The sequence below is a fragment of the Rosa rugosa genome, chromosome 2 (assembly GCF_958449725.1).
Source record: "Rosa rugosa chromosome 2, drRosRugo1.1, whole genome shotgun sequence".
Taxonomy (NCBI): Eukaryota; Viridiplantae; Streptophyta; class Magnoliopsida; order Rosales; family Rosaceae; genus Rosa; species Rosa rugosa.
This window is the reverse complement of record NC_084821.1, coordinates 29,799,583-29,811,869: the sequence shown is the minus strand read 5'-3', so window position 1 is coordinate 29,811,869 and position 12,287 is coordinate 29,799,583. Positions and strand designations below refer to the sequence as shown.

Below are 12,287 nucleotides of genomic sequence, written 5' to 3'. Positions count from 1 at the left end.
ATTCTCAAAAACCTCGCATGCAGTAAAAACCTTAAAAACACTCTTAAACATCATCTTTATTGAAATCTCAATTATGTATTACTCTATCATCTCGAAATCTCTTTAAAATCTCAATTCCCTCAAATACATAATGATATTTCAAACCTCTTGTTAAATTACTCATATCTCAAATCATATCACAAAATGGACGATGACTAAAGGGGGCTGCCGATTAGTCATCTCATGCCACCTGGAGGGGACTGCCGACCAGTGACGCATCGGAGGGGACTGCCGACCGGACGAGGAGGTAATGGTTAGAGGGGACTGCCGACTAACCATAGGTAGTTAGAGGGGACTGCCGACTAACTATCTCATGTCATCTGGAGGGGACTGCCGACCAGACTTACCTGGAGGGGATTGCCGACCAGGTAATGCATGCATGCGCTAACTTATTTACCTCCTCAATAAACTGGAATCAACCTCTTTCAAATCATTGCTTCCGGAAAGAAACTCGATATTACTTCAATAAATCATCAATAATTCACCGAAAGCATAACTTAAGAATATCTCGATAACTCAAAGCCAAAGCTCAAAATCTCAATAAATCCTCGGTAAATCAATAAATGCTTTCGGAAAGAATCTCAATATAACTTCAAAGCTGATAAGTGCGGAGCTCAAAACTCAAGAAATCTCGATAATTCCATCGTGCTCTAATAATTGATAAATCATTCGTATTCGTATATCATCATATAAATCGATAATCGAAATCAATAATTCTCATAGTATTTTCTTAATTAATCACTTCCCGAAAATCATTTCCCAACTCAATAACTCATAAATAACTATCTTGAAAATCTACTAAAAGCCCTCGGGAAGGAAATCCACTAATAATCCCGTAACTCATAGAGCATAATAAATCTCAAGAAATCAAGCTCATAGAATCATAAAACTCAATAATTCAAATAATAAATTATACCTCAATCGGAAAATAATAATATACTGCATGCACAATTAATTTAAAATAAATGTCCACTCACAGTACTATTTAGGCGACCACGCTACCGGTTTCCTACGTTGAGCAGTAGCTCGGCACGTCGCCCTGTACACAATTATAATTCATGAATAACAATCCGGAAATTAAATACGATTCCCACATCAAATCCTCATAAATCAACATTTCTATTTCTTCTCCAATTTAACCAAAACTTCATCATTTGCACCAATTCTTTAATTCAAAGTTTCTAGGGCAGAATTGAGAGAAATCTGACGGTGGAATACTCGTAAATCAATAACCAAACTATTGAACTTCGGAAATTCCGATCGATACCAAAATCTCTTCCAATTCCCACCAAACTCATATTTATAAATTCGTAATAACAAGTACTATCCAACAGACCAAAACAACTCACCATGATCGGCCGGACGCGCCCTCATGCACCGCCACAGGCGGCTGCGCCTGGGCCCCACGCGCCGCCGGTCAACCACCATATATGTCTACCAAATTATACCAGCATCATCAACTCAACATTCTAACCATCTTTCATAACTGTGGCCAAGCTCAATTTCAAGTCTAGATACTCGAATTTACCTCAAATCCATGTGGAGGTTCTCGTCGTCGATCCGCCATAGTCCGGCCAAATCGTTGATACCCACTGCCATGGTTCGTCCTAGGATGAAGAGAACTCCAAAAAATGGGTGGTGGTGAGGCCGAAAATCGTCGGAAAACGAAAAATCGCCAGAGCCCCGAAATGGCCACTGCGAACACCACCTTGCTGCACGTCCTACGGCCCAAATCGCACCACCAAAATACCACAGACGTGAAGAGAAGGAAGAGAGGGTTCCATAGCCGCCGGCCTTGTCCAAATCCATTGCCGGACGAGGGAGAAACCGTCGACCGAAGCTGACGAGGTCGGGGAGAGAGAAACGGAGAAGAGAGAGAGAATTACCAATCTGATCTACCACAGTAACTTCCCATATATATAGGAAATTGCCATGAACAGTAACTTTACATTTTCGCTTATAACTTTCGCGTACGAACTCCGATTTTTACGTACGACATATGCACACGCTCGGTTTAACGTCATCTACAACTTTCATGAAGAAAATTTCCTCAAATTTTGACCCGAACAAAAAGTCAACTTTTAGGGCCCCCTAAAAGGTCGAAACGGAGCCGAAAATAAAAATAACTCTCGTTTACCGTCTGAAAGACTAGTAAACTGGTAAATTTGGGTTCGGGACATCACACTATACGGGTTCACTGCGCCTTTCAGAAGTTCATCCTTCATGAAAACTTAAAATCGAGCCTAGAGAGGACTATGAATTGAAGGAGGACGAAGAGACGGTCATTTCCAGACTGATAGCGAGGCCAGCGACGGCCAAACGGCGAAGAACCCGCCGGTTTCCTGTTCCAGGTCGGGTCGGCCCAATCAGCTGTCTCTCTTTCACTTGTGTATACGGCCCATTCACTTGTGTATACGGCCCAAGAAAAAGAGGGCCCCCCCCGCCCTAAACTGTAGGGTACCTTCTATTTATATAAATGACGAGAAAAGTCAATTTTGTCAGCATGCCACATGTCCACAGACTCGATTTAACGTCTTCTACAACTTTCACGAAGGAAGGAAGTTTTCTCAAAAAATGAATCAAAGAAAAAGTCAACTTTGGAGCTTTCCCTAAATGTTCGAAATGAAAGTAAAAGTAAAGATTTCGATTGGTTACTCTCCAAACGACCAGTAAACCGGTAAAACTAGGTACTCCCCGTAACAAGAACATAAAGAAACTAAGGCAAATTAAGGGTTTCAGCATGAGATTAGAAAATTACAATGGTATTCGTTCTCAGGTAAGAACTCTCAACCCTACACATATATTAACTACTTTTCCATGAAGAAAATAAAAGAATTGTATACGACTTACAATGGCAACCCCACCTTCTAGGACAACAATTCTAATACCTGATTATACAAGTACTGAATCTGAGATAAATTAGAATATGCCAATGCAATCTACCAAATTCTAAGGCATCAGTACCTCCGGGTTGCATGATTCTGACTTCAACTTTAGCCCTTTTCCATACGCAGCAATGAGTAGAGCTTCAGCCCTCCCTAAAATATCAGGAAAATTTTACTTTAAAACTTTTAAAAAATAAAAATAAATAATAATAATAATAATAATAATAATAATAATAATAAAAGTCTAAAAGATTGAAAGCACTTTTCAATGGGATACAAGCTAAAAATATCATCCTGCAAATCCTCAAGAGTGCTTTAAAATAACAAGATTCGAGGAAAATAAACTGGGGGTGAGAATATTTGACAAATCCATTGTCTCTTATATTTAGGAGCACCTTGTGATTCGTAGAAAATAAAATAACAAACACTACCACAAAATGTTAAACACTCCTGTGACTGAAATTTAAACAAAATAAACACAATATTAAATATAAGAAATACACATATGCTTAGAAGGTTATGATGATCTTACAAAACAATGACGGAACTCATCAATAAAATTTAACAGCGTCTGGTAAAAACAAAGTATAGCTGAAATTCCTTTCCCCGTGATATAATACCTTTCTTAGAAGGAAAACAAAAGAAAAAAAAAAAAACAATCATGTGATAGAAGACCTTTGTGAAAATTAAATGACTGGTACACAACTTCCCATGAAAGTTAAAATGAAGATAATTTTTTTTGCACGTGGTGCAGGTTAAGAATTACCGACTGATTTCTGTGCAACACAAGGTTCATCAGGATATGAACTCATTAAGGAAGTATTACTTGTTGAAGTATTGTTTTCCAGCCATTCTGGGCTAAACAAAGCATACTGATCTTCAACAGGATTTTCAAGACTATCATGAAAACGTGTGGAACAGTATATTAGGAAAAGATGTAAACATGAATGTAGTAAATAGTGCACCAAATCTGGTATGTGAAAAATAAACCAAACTCAGATTTCACATAGAGCCTTGGCATAGCTCTGGAATTGGGTAAGAAAACATATATAGGTTTTGTGCTCTAAGCCTCAAACAGTCCTATATTTCTTTTGAGACTGATATTTCAACTCCAAAATAATAATGATCCAAAGGTATGATGAAGTTCCATTCTATAGTATATCGATGTGTACTTTTAGAGGGATAACAAGAAAGATATTATAACAAAAAGAAAAAAGAGAGAAAAGGAGAAAACTAGAAGCAATATATTCAGAAAATATGTAAAGATGAATGTAGTAAATGGTACACCAAATCTCAATATGACGAAAAGAAACCAAACTAAAAATTCTCAGAGCCTTGGCCTCTGGAATTGGGTAACAAAACATATATGGATTTTGTGCTCTAAGCCTCAAACAGAGTCCTATGTTTTTTTGGGACTGTGATAATTGAACTCGAAAATAATAATGATGCAAAGGTATGATCAAGTTCCATTTTATAGTGACATCAATTACTTACAGGGATAAATAGAAAAAATAAAATTCAATTAAAAAACAAAATGTCAAAATCAATACCATGGTCCTTTTTTCTTCTCAACTCTGAACTCAAAGACGGAAATAATGCAGATGCAACCCTCCGGCTATCATCCTAAAAAGTCAAAATTCAGAATTTAAAAGTTATTCAGTAAGTTGATTGTATTTATAGATGCAGCGAGAAATGTACTGGAACTTTTTTCATCGAGGGCCAAAGATAATTAACTTTATTATATCAACTGAAGCTAGATTCTAGAGATCATTGGTGCATCCATTTTGACTTTAGACTACGTGAATAACATAAATGCCAGTTTGGATGAAGCACATTTATGGATATGCAACCACATGGTCATACATCCAGTCCAAAATACCAATATATCTGCAGCATGATATATGAAAAGACTTGTATGAACCTACATACGAGTATGATTAAGTTTAGTCAAATTTAATAAGTTAGTCATGACCCAGTAGACATATTGTATACACCCTTCAGGAAAAAAGAAAAAAAAAACTACTTTCTATGGCCCTGTCAGGTCTACTAATTGGTAATATGGGCACATACAAATGCTCATAACAATACAGGGTGACCACTGAAGCGGGATTCTAAATAGACCGATGATTTTCATTTCTGTTCTTCTAACTAATGTGTGATAGGTAACCTTCAAACAAAGTAAGTCTAAGGAAATTTTTTAGAAATTTGAATATGAGCTATGGAGAGAATTCAAAACCTATACTGAAACTAATGATTTGACACTTGCTCTTCAACTCAATTTCTCAAATTTCTGGAGACTGACCATTGAAAAGGAAAAAAGATACAGTAGATAGCCTGTTGAAAGTGCAAATAATTAGGAACTTAGGGCAACCAACCTTTGTTGACATGCTTCCAGTGAGTTCAAAATTCTTCTTCCACAGAAGAGATGGCACTGGAACAACGGAAAAACCCAAGCCGACTAAGATTCCAATCCATAGTCCATATCCAAAACCTCCGCTCCACCAACCCTTCATCGCAGGGCAAAAGAAAATAACATAAAGAAAAACAGCAGCAACAACAACAATTAGCAACTTACATAACAATTTGAACAATTTATCTTATTTACTTCTTGTTTTCACTCTTCTTGCAATCACTGAACCAAACTTGGACAATCTTAAGAAATTCAATAGACCATATGCATTTATTATTGAAGACTGCTAGCAGGACCAAGTACCAAATTTAGTTGTCATCAGATTGAGGAGGCTCAATGACCCGTACCAAAGCAAAACTATGATGAACCTCATGATGTTGCCAGTCTTAACTTTGTATGGGGAACAAAGGGGCACTGGGAGTATTATTGAAGATGATACTAATGCCAGTAAATTGCGCTGTTTATAAGTGACAAAAGAACCAGCTACAACATAATCTATAATACATACGATAGAAATAGAAATATAACTTATAGCAACATGCAACAAACAGGAGAATAACAAAAAATTATATAAAGGAAGTTGTTACAATTGAAGACAAAATAGAAAGTCCAAAGGAATCTAGCACTATATCTCACACTAACCTGCTTTCCATCTTGTGGATACGGCGTTGATTGCTCTAAGTATGCCGTTGAACCTTAAACATGAAAGAGCAATTCAATATGAAAAAGAACTCAGGGTAAGAGTTGAGAAAACAGGAGATCATATATTTAAGTTGAAGAGCAGACATTTTGTAAAGATTTAGTTCTGCTTTGCACAACTGGATTTCACTTATAATACTTGGGGCAATATAACAGAACTAATAAACAAATCGGGTCAGTCAAAGAACTTAAACCCTCAATCACAACAGAAAATGTAAAGAAAACCATTGCTCAAATCCACCCATCCCAAAAAAGAAAAATAGGAAAGAAAAAAAATTCATTAAAGATATGTACCAAGGGGAGCATTGAAACTGCTAAGCAACTGAACGATAGATTTTGCATCTAAACGTCTGCGAACACTTTTACCAACAAGTACTTTCAAGTGTGGGGAGTCATATACCTGATATATTGGAAAAGGAAACAAAAGTGCATAAGTTCACTAGAAAATTGGCTGTCTCACAGAAAATCAAAAGAAAAATTAATAAGTGAAACTACATGCCATTATAACAAGAATATCAAATTCCTGAAGGAATCTGAAGCATTCACTTGAAATTGATTACAACTTTCTAAATCAACTGATAAAATACTGACCTACACTTCTTGGAAAGCACCTACAGAGGACATTCTTACCAAAAGAAAACAGCGGGCCAACAGTTACAGCTTACATGCAAACTTGTTCACCCGTCAGGTTCAAATCTAAGTATTACGCTTCCCAGATCTAAAAGAAGATACCGGGGACTAGTAAGGCATGCATACAATGACAGATTCAAAGTGAAAAGTTAAAATATCAAAGTTGTAACACCTTCTGAACTGTAAACAAAGATAATTAACCCAATGAATGGAAAAGTCAAGCTTAAGACATTTATTTATAAAGGTTTCATGTATTAACTTTTCTTTTTAAGAGCAATAAAAAATCTCCAGAACTTTTGAAAAGTGCAATCAGTGAGTGACGAATTTACAACCAAACAAGAAGACTTGAAACAAACAAAAACACCAAACACAAACTACTAGAAACAAAGTCTAACCAGTAGAGCTAGCAAATCCAGAAAACAGGTCAAAAGAGAACTCCCCCTGAGATCTATGGTAATCAACACCCACAAAGGTGACCAATGTTTAACTCGATCCCAAAGCTGTTACACCCTGCCCCTTTGTACTTTACACAAAAAAAAAAAAAAAAAAAAAAAAAAAAAAAAAGCAATAACAATAATAATAATATTATCTGAATAACTCAAAAAATGCCAAAAACAAATAACTCCGCAGGTTTTAGCTTTCTGGCCTTTCATCAAAGCCTTGAACTGAATGCTTGAGAATAATATGGTAAAAACTAGAGAACTCTACAGCTAGTAACAACCAAAAACAATAAAATATATTAAAAATAAAATAAAAAGCCCAAATACAAACTAAAGCACTGCAAGTCTACTCCAACAATAAGACATTGCATGAAAGGGATAATATCTAAACTGAAAAGGTACAGATGCCCAAATGGAGGTTCAAAAACAGACTTATTGCACAAAAGATCTACAGTTCTTCATCCGATGCTTCCTCACAAATGCTCCTTTTCCTCTCCATCTGCACCACTCAGAGGATTGCCAACACAGCACATATAGCACGACACCCTCTTTTCTCCACCAAAGAGCTATTACCTTCAAACAAAGGATTGTGACAGCTCACTTGGGTCTACCCGGAAAACCTTCTCTACAAGGATGCAGCGTGACTCCTGAGCACCAGGAGATCTAAACAATCCACATCCCGTTTACAATTAATGCCACCGGGAAGAGAGACACCAAGAAGCCATCTCTTCTGAAGTATAATCCAAGCTATATGACACAAGTATGCCTCCTTTCATAAGCTATAATCCAAGACAACTGTAACTTGGGAGGTATTTTGGCATTCCATAGACATTGGCCGAAAAGAGAAAGAGAGAAGTTATCCACTACTGGTTGTGAAAGATTTGCAAGAGAAAGCTCCTAAAACTACCTACTTCCATTACATGGAAGTCCCTAAACCATAATAACTATTTTGGACTTCTCGCTTGTGCTGTCTACTTTATTCCACCCCTCTCCATGGAAACTGACATAAAAGAACAGAAAATACGTGTCGAACATAAGAAAGGGCCTAAGTCGAAGCATGTTACAGCCTGTCATGCTCAAAACAATGGCACAAAATCTAAAGTTAAAAAGAAATTGAATTAAGGAAGGCAAGAAAGTGGTGTGCTTTAGTTGCCCATTTCTGTCAATGTTATAGAGTATCCAACAGTATTGAAGTAGTTGATATCAAGTCGATAAACGCTACTTATTACATACGTGAAACAGACATGCATACATGGTTAACCTAACAAGAGATAAGAGATTGCAAGCAAAATTTTATAGCAATAAGTTGTTGCCAATGCAGCTGAGAGAACAAACCATGTATACAAGTAAAACCAATAATTGGACATAAAATCGAAAGATATGAAAATGTAGTAGTAGGCCTTTAACCTGGGCAGAAGAAGCAGAGTGATTGCCCTTCAAAAGCGCCAAGGCACCAGAAACATCTGGGTCGATCCCAAAGACCCAACTGGAATCCGAATTATTGGTTGGGATTGAATCTTGTTCACCGTCACTGATGTGAGGAAAGGGGCAAGAGAGAGATGCCAACCAGTTGTCTTTGAGCTGAGCGTCAGAGACCTTATCCCTAACCCTCCCGACACTGATTCTTGAACTCTTAATCGGCTTTGTTGGACATAATTCAACAGTACACAAGGGTCTGAGCTGAGAGCAAACTGAATTTAACAATGGGTTATTGGGTCTCAGATTCATGAGTTGGTTATGTGTTCTTATCAGTTGGAGATGGTGTTCCATCAAAATCGAGTGAGCTCTCTCTCTCTCTCGTTTTCTCGACCACCAGCGGCTTATTCAAATTTTATTCTGAAATATGTCAAGCGATTCCTCAACTTAGAGCCCACAGACCACAGCAAGGCACATTTTTTTTTTTTTTTTGTCTGTAGGCATTGTAGGTATTTTACTCCATCTTCTTTTTCAAAAATTTTAGGGAAAATCGTTCAAACAGTGTCTGAACTTTTTCAGACTATTAATTTTCATACCTATATACTTTAAAAAAAATCAAAATGGTACTTTGAGTCCGACCCAATATTCATACCTGAAATCACTAACGACGTTAGGGATGTTAACTTTTCAAGGGTAATTTCGTCCCTTCACTTCCCTAATCCTTTTCCCCCAAATCAGTCTCCAGAACCTTAATTTGGGGAGGAGAGCGATGGAGAGGAAGAGGCAGCTTTTGAGATTGGCGCAGTAGACGTCGCAGGCTTTGGACATGGTGAAAGGGAACCGGAGCCGGAGATGTCTGCAGCAGAGCACGCAAAACCAGACAACAGAGACGACGATGGCGCATGGTTTGGTGGGTTTATCGAGGGAGTCGCCGAAGATCCCAGCAATGGCTTCCTTAGACAAAGATTGTGAAGCTTGTCACGGTCAAATTCGAGATTATCACTAGTGGAATTTGGGATCGACGGTTGAATTGTAGTGACCGCCGATCTAAGAAATCCATTCTGCTCAATTTGCGATCGACGGAGCCTGACTACTTCGCGGCGGCGTTCCGGGCCAAGTTCGGGTCGGTCTCGTCCTGCCTAAGGGATGAAGGGGAGGGGAGAGGAGGCGGTGAGAATGGGATCGTGGACTCGGCGCACGACAGCGCCAAGGCGGCGGTGGGCGTGGCGGAGAAGCTGGGGGAGAGGAAGTGGAAGGGTGAGGTGTATGCAGAGATTAGGATGAGCTTGTACCCACATCTATGTGGATTGACGTATTCGTGAAGCAGTGGGGCTGGGATTGTTGCGTTGGGAAGAAGAAGAAGAGTGGTGGAGTCTGATTTAGGTTTTGCGAGCTGGGATTGGTGCTTTGACCACTGGATTCAGGGCTTCATGAACTTTGCGGTGTTGATGGTGATGCCATGCTCGCGCTCCTCCGGCGCGGCACCGATCTCCTCCACACCGCCTCCCAAGCCTCCAACCAATGGACGAGTTTCGGCGATCGAGAGAGCTTTCTCTTTGATCTGGAGCTTTCTCTTTGAACTCTTCTTCCGCAATTTTAGTTTCAAGATTTACATTGCTCGATTCAGTGGCTAGGTCCAAGAAGAGTTCTATCAAGCCTAATTTTCTAGGCTTTTGTCTTTCATTTTCCATGTTTCTCTAGCAAGAAAATGATTTTGTTCTTGGAGAATTTTGTGTATACAGATTTGATGATTGAGTATGAGCATTGGTAGAACTTTTATTTGTTTTTGTGCATGATTAAAAGGATATTGGGATTCTCTGGGCCAGCTCCCATTGCCATTGAATCAGACCAGCAGCTTTGAGCATTGTATTCCAGAAGGCCTTATAGTCTTGAAATGTCCAGTTTGATTTCTACAGAGTTTTTGAAGATTGGGTTTAAGGTGGAGAAGAAGGTGAAAGAAGGAGATGGGATGGACTAGAAAGTCTCAAATTCTCAATCCCAAAACACATCCCAAATTAGTTTTCTTGAATATTTCAGATCTGACAAAACCCAGATTGAAGAGAGGTAGAAGGGAAATGGAAAATATGATCGATGAAGAAGATAAGATTTTATTTTCAAGCTTTGAACAAAATCTTTAGCTGGAATTTGGGAAATGAAAAAAGATGATCGATGAAGAAGAAGTACGAAAGAAGAACTGATAAGCTGGTGTTTTTAAACTAAATGATATATATAATTTTTGTTTGCCACTTATTGATACCATGCAAGTAATCTGGTGGTTGGGGCTTTCATTTGCATGTGTTGGGATGGGTTTGAGTCTCCCCAACCTTATAGTCTGGAGTTTATTTTGGATTTCATTGCATTTAAAATTGATTTACTGTACCAAAATACATGAAGTACTGGTTTTACCCGTCAAAAGTTAACGGAGTTAACGTTTTTACTGTTGCTAGGTACGGAAAATGGGTCGAGCTTAAATTGTCAGGTGCCATTTTTATGTTTTTCAAAGTATAGGTGTGATGCCCCGGAAATTCGTATTTATTTTCCGAGGATTTTCCGGAATTTAGATTGTAGTTATTGGACGGTTTCGTGGCTCGTGGATGGAGCGGAAGTGTTTCGGGCGAATAATTATTCGAAAAGTATGACTTCAGGGGGGTTGCTAAGGTTGACTTTTGATACGTTGGGATTCTCCGAAAACTTCCTTCACGAAAGTTGTAGAGCGCGTCGATACGAGTTCGTGGACATGTGGAACGTGAGAATCGGAGTTCGTATGAGAAAGTTATGGCCATTGGAAGGAATTTCCATCTTGGTATAAATAGAAGTTTCCAAAGTGGAAGCTTACTATTTTCATTTGTTTCCTTTTCCGGAAACCATCTCCTCTCTCTCTCTTCTCTCTCGGCTGCACCTTCAGAGTCGAAGTATTTCGACTGACCCGACCCGGATCCGGCCGACCTGACCCGGCTTTTCCGGCGAGTTCCGGCGGTCTCCGGCGACGAAACTTTCCAGATTGGTTCGTCGTTGCCGTCCGCTCCTCCCTGTGGTGTCCTCTAGCGGCGATTTGCGGCGGTGATGGCGATAGACGGCGGTGCAGCTGGTGTTTTCTGACCCGGTCGGAAAATGCAGCTCCGGCGACTTCGTGGCTTCATGATTCCTTGGTTGAGTTCAGAGGAGGCTTCTTGATCGATCTATGGTGTTTGTTTCGATCGATTTACGTGGAAATCGGTTCAACTCAGTTTGAGCAAAAATCCAAAGCTTGTGAGGTAGTTTTCGACCCTTTATGCTTGTTTTCTGACTTCGAGCTAGTTATGAGAATTCACAAGCATGCTTAGATGAAGCTTTTTGATGTTGGGAGTTTTGTGAAATAATGAGTTTTGGCCGGTGGCGGTGCTCCACCGTCTGTGGTGGCGTTCTGGCGTTGTTCCGGCCACTTAAGGAACTGTTTGTGGTATTATATATGTTCTACTCGTTGATACGAGCGTTTCGATATATAATATGCAAATTTTGGAGTTCGTATGGAATTGTTATGATTTTTGCAGTTTCATACCGATCGATTTATTCGATCCGTGAGGATTCGAGCGTCCGATCGACATGTGGTTTGGTCACATCGATCATGGACGTATTCCGGAGACTTTGGGAGGTCTCGGATGTGGTTTTGCCTCGATTGGCACCACTTTGGGGATTTTAGTTCAAAACAGGGGTTTCGGACTTAAATCGTTTGTGAATCGTTACTGAATTGAGGTCATTGGTGATTAGGTGCTTCTAAAGGTGAATTGG

The 12,287-nt window shown here is 39.1% G+C and overlaps 1 protein-coding gene across 3 annotated transcripts; it reads right to left on the bottom strand.

Moving 5' to 3' along the window:
* Positions 1-2,756: 2,756 nt before the first annotated feature.
* LOC133734464 (Holliday junction resolvase MOC1, chloroplastic) lies at positions 2,757-8,943 on the bottom strand. Of its 3 annotated transcripts, none has more exons than XM_062162112.1 (6): positions 8,511-8,942; positions 6,328-6,433; positions 5,977-6,029; positions 5,300-5,431; positions 4,475-4,547; positions 2,757-3,077 (listed from the first exon to the last, which is right to left on the bottom strand). In XM_062162112.1, exons 1-6 carry the CDS (start codon positions 8,871-8,873, stop codon positions 2,989-2,991), a joined length of 816 nt encoding a protein of 271 aa, XP_062018096.1. In that variant the 5' UTR covers positions 8,874-8,942; the 3' UTR covers positions 2,757-2,988. The 3 variants fall into 3 exon arrangements, with proteins under 3 accessions (XP_062018096.1, XP_062018098.1, XP_062018097.1); XM_062162113.1 differs by lacking the exon at positions 2,757-3,077 and adding an exon at positions 3,139-3,821 and having other exon boundaries at positions 8,511-8,943; XM_062162114.1 differs by lacking the exon at positions 4,475-4,547 and having other exon boundaries at positions 8,511-8,943.
* Positions 8,944-12,287: the final 3,344 nt, after the last annotated feature.